The 8,833-nt window shown below is 49.8% G+C and overlaps 1 protein-coding gene across 1 annotated transcript; it reads left to right on the top strand.

Moving 5' to 3' along the window:
* The first annotated feature begins 5,603 nt into the window (after positions 1 to 5,603).
* On the top strand, positions 5,604 to 8,279 carry LOC119304370. The gene is made up of 2 exons (XM_037581555.1): positions 5,604 to 6,685; positions 6,814 to 8,279. Exons 1-2 carry the CDS (start codon positions 5,694 to 5,696, stop codon positions 8,177 to 8,179), a joined length of 2,358 nt encoding a protein of 785 aa, XP_037437452.1. The 5' UTR covers positions 5,604 to 5,693; the 3' UTR covers positions 8,180 to 8,279.
* The last annotated feature ends 554 nt before the right edge of the window (positions 8,280 to 8,833 follow it).

Genomic DNA, 8,833 nt, shown 5'->3' with positions numbered 1-8,833 from the left:
CGGCTAGGCCGTCGGCATAGGGCTGGCGTGAGCTCCCAGTAGCTGACATGTGGCACCTATGCCGATGGCGTAGCCGTCGGCTTAGTTTAAAAACTGTGCCGACGGCTAGGCCGTCGGCATAGGCGCCCACGTGTCAGCTACTGGGAGCTCTGTATGAAGGAATATGCCGACGACCAGTTTCAAACTATGCCGACCGCCCAGCCGTCGGCATAGCCCTGGTCCACGAGCAGCCACTGGTCGCCACGTGGCACACCTATGCCGACGGTCTAGCCGTCGGCATAGGGGTGCCACGTGGCGACCAGTCGTTGGGCAAACTTGACGGCGGCCGCCGTTAGGCGTGATTGTTGCCGACGGCAAGGGCCGTCGGCATAGATGTACTGCTCCGTCGGGAAAGCATCTATGCCGACGGCTTTTCTATGCCGACGGCCTCCCTGGCTATGCCGACGTATATGTTGCCGACGGCCCTATGCCGACGAGGGCCGTCGGCATAGGTCTATCCCGACGGGACTCAGGGCTATGTCGACGGCCCGTCGGCATAGGGGGCGATTCTGGTAGTGTATTCCAATGAATTTTATAGTTTGTAGCTCTAACAGGAGGTGAAAGATTCGATGCCTGTCTACTGGAGCCAGTCTGATCTTTTCGATGACAGTCGGATATCCTTCGTACACATACCCGGCCCTAAGAACCAGTGCCCTTAAACTGCAGTAGGTGTGTGCCTTGAATAGATTCGATGTGTCTGACACCAAATCTCGTCGTCATGTAGACACGTCGAGAAACTCTAACTGCCCCATCCCAAAGAGCCAACATTAATCTACGCTGGAGTTCCGTCGAATCTGGACGGACGGATAAACTCAAGAAGGATCAGAGCCCCGAAGACTGACTCGAGAATGAAGTGCCACCATCTATCCGAGCGCTGCCCTGCGAAGACTAAAACCCTAGCCTATCTAATAGCCCACGCGAGGCATCAGGAATTCCCTCCCCCCTACCGGCCATGGAAGCAGCAAACAGATGGGAGATGAATCCTCTGACTCGTTGACGGAGATGGAGAAGAGGAAACCTTTGCCCTTGTTACCTTCCCGAGAGGGGAGGACAGCACATGTACTCAAGCTTTTGCAAAGGGTAGTTTTTGGTTCATCAACCTTAACTTTAACTCTCTTCTCATTTTATTTCATAAAAAAAGATAAATTGACCAAGAGACGACCGTGTAAGTTACCGTTGCCGAGGTCCGTGCAAATATATATATCCAGCATATCGCGATCACGAGTGACACGAGGAGGGCCAGTGGGACTTGGACCAAAGTGAAGACATGGTTGAGCTTTGTGTGAGTGCGCATCCCATTCCAATCCATTCCAATCCAATCCTTGTGCGTGAGAGCATCCACAGTGTGCCCTTTTGCTGCCTCTATAGCTGCCTCTAAGCCTTTAGAGGCTGCCTCTATACATTGCACACAGCTGCCTCTAACAAAAAATCCATGGCATCGCCTCCAAGCCTAGAGGCTGCCTCCAAAGAATAAAATAATATTATTTAAAGATGGCAGTTGAAAGCTGAACACACCAGCCGTTGCCTAGCAAGCCAAAGGCAACCGTTATACAGTGCAAACTGGCAAAGCTCAGTTTGTTCTGAGCATACACATCCAATCCAATACAACCGTTGCATTTAAAAAAATAATAAACAACAAATTATGGCTGTTACAACAAGTGTGTGCATACACACATCTATCGGTATATATACTAGGGCTTTGAACAATAAGTTTGCACACACCCAAACCAACTGGGAGCCTAGACACCTCAAAAAACATCACATTCATGGAGCACTCTCCAGGAAGTTTCACTAGGATGCTCAATAATTGCTCAAGCCAAGATCCAGAAAATCGAAACTATACCCCATCTGCCACCCCACCTCACCAGTTCACAAGTGCTTCATCCTCTCAGCATGGGCAATATTTGCGTCCCATGTATGCATAGAACATGTATCCATTTCCACCTCCACATACCTCAGGTTTCCAAGCAGCACATGGAGTGTATGGAGGAGGTTCATATGGTCATTCATCTTCTGCAGCCGCCGGCTTCACCGGGATTGATCCACATGCTAGGATCAACCAAGATGCCGGATATTTTCATTATTCGCCTCAGCCTCTTGCATCAATACATAGGGCAGAAGAAGTAGATCAGCAAGAGTCAAGTGGAAGTAGTCCCGGTGAAGCAGAAGAACCTATTGCTAAGAGGAGAAATTGGACAGAGGAAGAAAATAAGCGGCTTGTCAATGCTTGGTTGGAAAATTCTCTCGATCCAGTAGATGGTAACTCCAAGAAATCAGACCAGTATTGGAAAGCAGTTGAGAAAGACTACAACAGCGTCACTCCGAAAGAGAGGCAAAGATCTGCCAAGATGTTGAAAGACCATTGGAGTAAGCAAAACAAATTTGTGACTCAGTTTGCTGGGTGTCATTCCGTGCAACGCAGTGTGTATCCTAGTGGGTATGATGACAATATGTTTATGGATATGGTAAGAGCAGATTACAAGGAGAAATACAAAAAAAGATTCACGCTAGAATATTGGTGGGATATGGTGAAAGAAATGCCAAAGTGGAAAAATATTTAATTACTAGAGAAGGATGAAGCGAGAAAGAGAGGCAAGACCTCAGAAACAGGGGCTTACATTTCTTCTTCTAGTAAAGATGCTGAAGAATCAGTGGACAGACAATTGGAACGTCGTCCTCCGGGACAGAAGGGCGCAAAACGCAAAGGAAAGGCACCAGCAAAGGCCGACTCTTCTTCAAGCAACCTGCCAGATCCAACTATGCAACTATATCATGATGCCATAGCAAGAAAATCAGCTGCAATAGAGATGGCTGCAGAAGCAAGAAAGGAGAAGGCATCTGCAATGAAAGATTACGCTGCTGCCACACTTGAGAAGGCAAGAACCAAAAAATTGAGCAAGTATATGAAGTTACTGGAGACAGACACATCCGGATATGATGCAGCAAAGCTACAGCGATATAACCAGCTTCTGAATCTTCTAGGCATGGAGCTATATATTTAATAATTAGTAGTACCATTTAGTTTCAGCCTCTCATCAATGTATCTTTCCATTTCAGCAATGTATCTTTTAGTTTCGGTATTGTATCATTTAGTTTCAGGCTCTCATCAATGTATCTTTCCATTTCTGTCAAAGATATCTTTAAGTTTCGGTATTGTATTATTTAGTCTATCATCAACGTATCAATGTTGAAAAGAGCTGTTGAAACCAGAATAAATGTTGCATGTTCAGAAAACTAGCCGTTGGAACCAGAATAAATGTGTAGAAAACTAGCCGTTGAAAAGAGCTGCATGTTCAGAAAACTAGCTGTTGGAACCAGAATACATGTGCAGAAAACTAGCCGTTGGAAACATAATGCACTACAAATAGAGGACTCCACTTCTGGAGGCATACACCAGTAGCTCGTCCACTTCAAATATGTCTTCAGACTCCTTCTCATCCATTTCAATTAGCTCTAGTAGTGATGGAAACGATTCAATGGATGACAAAATCCAAAATTCCATAGAATCTATTATAGGTAGACAACTATTTCCTAGCCAGCCACAAAAGCATCATCGAAGATACAGAGCCAGAGATCGTCAAGGCGGCCACAACAAGTTGTATGCTGAGTACTTCGCCGATGACCCAGTCTTCAGCCCCAAGCAATTTCGTCGAAGGTATCGAATGAGAAAGCATCTATTTGAACATATCATGCACACTCTTGGTGATTGGTCACCTTACTTTAGTCAAAGGTATGATGCCTTTGGCAAGAAAGGTTTTTCACCATTGCAAAAGTGTACAGCAGCTATGCGGATGTTAGCCTATGGGGTCCCGGCAGATTATATCGATGACACTCTAAGTATGGCTGAAACCACATCCCTTGAGTGCTTGAGAGAATTGCAAAAGGCATTAGAGAGAACTTTGGTGAAGTATATTTGCGAAGACCTACTGAAGAAGATGTTCAACGCTTACTTCATATAGGAGAGGCTCGTGGATTCCCTGGTATGCTAGGAAGTATTGATTGCATGCATTGGGAGTGGAAAAATTGCCCTGTCCCTTGGAAGGCGCAGTTTACTCGTGGTGATTATGGAGTACCAACAATCATGCTAGAAGCTGTTGCCTCACATGACCTATGGATATGGCATGCTTACTTTGGTGTTTCAGGCTGCAACAATGATATCAATGTGCTTAACCAATCCCCTGTATTCACTCAAGTACTACAAGGAAGGGCTCCAGAAGTTAAGTTTGAAGTGAATGGCAATGATTATGATATGGGTTACTATCTAGCGGATGGGATTTATCCTGAGTGGGCAACATTTGTGAAGACAATCCGCTTGCCCCCAACTGACAAGACAAAATTGTTTGCAAAGATGCAAGAAGGTGCAAGAAAAGATGTTGAACGTGCATTTGGAGTTCTACAATCTCGATTTGCTATTGTACGTGATCCGGTTAATCTTTGGTATAGGCAAGATATTGCTGATATCATGTATGCATGTGTTATATTGCATAATATGATAGTCGAGGATGAGCGGGATTCCTATGAGGTTCGCTTCGACTATGACTATGATCAGGGTACCTTTAACAACGAAATAGATAATCTGAACCATGGGCCAATTCATGAATTTGCCAGAGTGCTAGAGATAGGCTCAGCAATTCGTGATCGAGCTACACATCGACAACTCAAAGGCGATTTGATAGAGTATCTATGGCAACGATTCGGGGGTGGTCAGCCTTAGCTTGTATTAGAGGCCCAACAAATAATTTGTAATTTTATTTCTAGACTAGTTTATTCCAGATTTGTTCACCATGTATTCTGTATGCTGCCACCAAAATATTTGTATTGCTAGATCTTTTATTTTTCCTAATGTTTAATATAAGAAGGCTGTAATGGAGATCTGTGATATTCCCTACTATATTCAGCTCAAAAGCCACCAAAATACAAAGTCACATACAAAGTCACATACTATGCTGTACAGGGAACCCATGAACAACACATCTCACCTTGTGCTTCCGCGTGAACCCGCCCATGCTCCAGACCTGCGCCTAGTACTCGCACAACGCCGCTGCCGCCGCTATCAGCGTAGCGCTTCCTCGGCATCGCCGGCGCAGTTGGTCAGCAGGAATAGACCGGCGGCTGCGCCTCGACGCACTTGCCGGCGCATTTGCTGCACCCCCCGCCACCACCAGCAGTCCACATCCAGCTGCTAGATCAACCGCCTCCGTCGTCCGGCCTCGCGCGAGGTATTTGGTTCGCCTGGTCGCCGGAGACGGTCGAGACGATGGCGTGGTTCCTGCAGCCGCTAGGGATTGGAATGGATTTGGGATTTTTTTGCGCGAAGGGAAGAGTGTTCGGTGGTTAGAGGCAGCTGGTGGGCCCATGGGCTTAGAGGCTCACATTGCGGGAAGGATGCATTGGCTTAGAGGCAGGTGTATGGGGCCCACCTTAGAGGTTGGGTTGCCTCTACACACTGTGGATGCCCTGAGTGAACATCCGTACTGAACGATGGTTATAATATTGGTAGCTTTCAGTGATTCGTTTCCTAAAGAAGACACCGATGGGCACAGCACAGCACATGGCGGCCGGGCCGGAGCGGGGCAGGCCGAGCAGTACTATATACATGTGCTGCAGCGATCCTGCAGAGCACAACACATACGCCCATCGCTGCCGCCGGAACCATGGCGACGGAGTCGGAAGGGGACATGAAGTTCCTCTGGAAGTGGCGCAAGTACCTGCTGCTGCTCGCCACGCTGGTCGCCAGCGTCACCTACGGCGCCGGCCTCAACCCGCCCGGCGGCGTGTGGTCCAAGGACCACGATGGAGGCAACACCCCACAGCAGCGCGCCGGCGCCGTCCTGCCACCAGCGCCCCCGTCTCTTGCGGTGGCCCCGGCGCCGGCGGCCTACCCATTCCGCGTCGGCGACCCCGTGCTCGTGCACACCTACGCGGACAGGTACACCGCCTTCTTCTACTGCAACGCGGCCGCCTTCGTCGCCTCCCTGGTCATCATCATATTCCTGCTGGACCGGCGTATCAGCGGCAACCGTGTCGGCCTCACCGTGCTCCGCTCCGCCATGCTGCTCGACCTGCTCGCGCTCATGGCCGCCTTCGCCGCCGGCAGCTGCCGCAGCGTGGTTGGGTCCATCTACGTCTCCGCGCTCTTCGCCCTCGTCTTCGCCTACGTCGCCATACACGTCCGCTTGGAAAGGAGCAAGGAACCGGCAGACGAGAGCCACCTCAAGGAGCGCCGCAAGTTCCTGCTGCTGCTCGCCACCTTCGCCACGCCGCTGACATACGGCGCCGGACTGGCGCCACCGGGAGGCTTCTGGAGCGAGACCGGGGCGGTGCACCGCGCCGGCGCCCCGCTGCTGCACGATGGGCCATACAAGATCCGCTATCACGCCTTCTTCTACGCCAACGCCAACTCCTTCGTCGCTTCTCTTGCCATCATCATGCTGCTCACGAGCAGCACGCTGAGCGGCCGCCTCGCCAGGTCCTACGCGCTGCCGGTGTGTGTGCTGGTGGAGCTGCTGGGCCTCATGGCCGCCTACGCCGCCGGCAGCTGCAGGTGGATCACCACCACCGTGTACATCGCCTGCCTTGTTGGCGCGGTGTTCCTGTACATCCTGCTGCAGGCGGTCATCGCAGGGTACGTCTCCGGCATACACAAGTACGTAATCAAGCTCACACACACTCCGTCATTATTGTTTTTGAGATTATACTACCACAGCTATTACTGTTACTACTGTCAATAATTAATCAATTAATGTCGATCACTTGGACATACAATTATTGTAGGGAATGGACGCAGAGTAATAATCCAAATAATGAAGAAAAAGCAGTGCAAGAGGGAGGTGTGACCAGGAGACTCGAAAGCAACAATGGGCAGCAGGGTGCGGAGAAGGTGGAAGAGTCACGGTCGCTCCTGCTGCTACTGGCGACACTGGCGGCGACGGTGACTTACCAGGCAGGCCTGAGCCCGCCGGGCGGCGTCTGGCCGGAAGGCCATCTGGATAGCAGTCACACTGCCGGAAACCCGGTGCTCCACGACATTAACCCCAAGAGGTATAAGGCTTTCTACCACTGCAACACGGCGGCGTTCGTGGCGTCGCTGGTAGTCATCGTAATTGTCCAGACCAAGGAGCTGAGCTCCGGCGCCGTCGTCAGACGCGCCGCGCTTAACACGGTCATGATACTGGACTTGTTCGGCCTCATGGGCGCCTACGTTGCGGGGAGCTGCCGGGACGGCACAACCACCATCTACGTTGCCTCCCTAGCCGTCGCCATCTTCGTCTACTCCATCGCCAAGGTCGTGGCGTTCTCGGCTAAGGGCAAGCACAGCAAGCTGACGCGTTGCGTGCAAAGCATGTGCGATAACCTTGCACGATTGCTCCGCCTCACCTCCGACGTGTCATCGCAGCAATGGAAAGGGGGACAAGCTCAAGGAGCGGTGCATGTTCCTACTGCTGCTGATCACCTTCAAGGTGAGCTCGACTTGGAGTCCAAGAGTAAGCATATTCTTGAAGGTCAAAAGCGTAGTCTTGAGAGGAAGCGCAAGTTCTTGCTGCAGCTCGCCATACTCGCGGCCACTGTCACGTACCAAACCGGGTTGAACCCGCCAGGCGGCTTCTGGACGGAGAGCGACGGGGGAAAATCGGTCACCGCCGGTGACCCAGTCCTCCTCGACCACTACAGGGTCAGGTACCAAGTGTTCTTTTACTGCAACGCGACGGGCTTCATGGCATCCGTCGCCGTCATCCCGCTCCTGGTGAACCAGACACTGTCCAAGCAAGGCATTCGGAGTCACGCACTCCATGTCTGCATCTTGGTTGGACTCCTGGGCCTCATGGGGGCTTACGCCGCCGGCAGCTGCCGGAAGCTGCGAACCTCAATCTATGTCTTTGCGCTTGTGGCCGCGGTGGTCGCCTTCCTCCTCCTGCAAATCCTACTTTATGTGTTCGCGGACCGCGACCACTGGTTAGATCGGCTGCCACGGCTTCCTTCGCGGGTGAAGGTGCTATTCAAGCCGCTCTGGACAGGGCCGACCGGCTCAAGCAAGGACAAGAGCAAGGAGGATAAACCGGAGAGCGAGAGGTACCTGAAGCGAAAGTGCTTTGAAGTCGATGATAAGGCCAGCCGCAATGACAAGTTGACCATTGCATAGTTAATGTTATTATTTTTTCACGGGTTCTGTTTGATGTGGCATGTATATAAGTGTTGCATGTAACTTTTGAATAATTCAATTCAATTGCTCTATTTTTCTACTTGGAGAGAATTCTATCGAAATGCTTTTCTTTTATGGGCAAGACATTGTATTACTCAAGCATCAATATGAAAACAGATTTGCTAATTCTCATCTAGATGTAACTTAGCTATGTCTCATTTAAATTGTCAACCATACGATTTGGTTACTGTAAAATTCGTGTAATCTATTTGATCTACTGTACACTCTGTTTTTGCCAAACACACGCACAGCTGCGCGTCCCCGTTTCTGTGCTGCAGCTTGTTTGCTACGGGCCTATGTTATGCCTTGTGGACTGTGTTTTTCTTTTTTTTATTTCAAGTCTATATGTTGTGTAGTAGTAGAATTATTAGAAGTCAATCATTTCTTACGTTGCCACTAGATCTTTAATGGTGCGCGTTCATGCGCCCGTCCATTTTCAGTAGTTTGATAGAATTTTAAATAAATACTTGGATGCATGAAACATGGAAATCAAAAAGGCTTGAAGTACACTGATATTGCCAGCACTTGAGATTACTTGCAATGGAAATCAAAAAGGCTTGAAGCACACTGATATTGCCAACACTTGAGCTTACT

The sequence above is a fragment of the Triticum dicoccoides genome, chromosome 5A, assembly GCF_002162155.2.
Source record: "Triticum dicoccoides isolate Atlit2015 ecotype Zavitan chromosome 5A, WEW_v2.0, whole genome shotgun sequence".
Classification (NCBI taxonomy): Eukaryota; Viridiplantae; Streptophyta; class Magnoliopsida; order Poales; family Poaceae; genus Triticum; species Triticum dicoccoides.
This window is presented reverse-complemented; position numbering and strand designations above follow the sequence as displayed.

What these genes read in the sequence shown, in the direction of transcription:
- LOC119304370 (XM_037581555.1), top strand. Translation starts at nt 5,694, where the DNA reads ATGGCGACGGAGTCGGAAGGGGACATGAAGTTCCTCTGGAAGTGGCGC. An exon ending in TACGTCTCCGGCATACACAA is followed by an intron (nt 6,686 to 6,813) that starts GTACGTAATCAA and finishes CAATTATTGTAG; the next exon opens with GGAATGGACGCAGAGTAATA.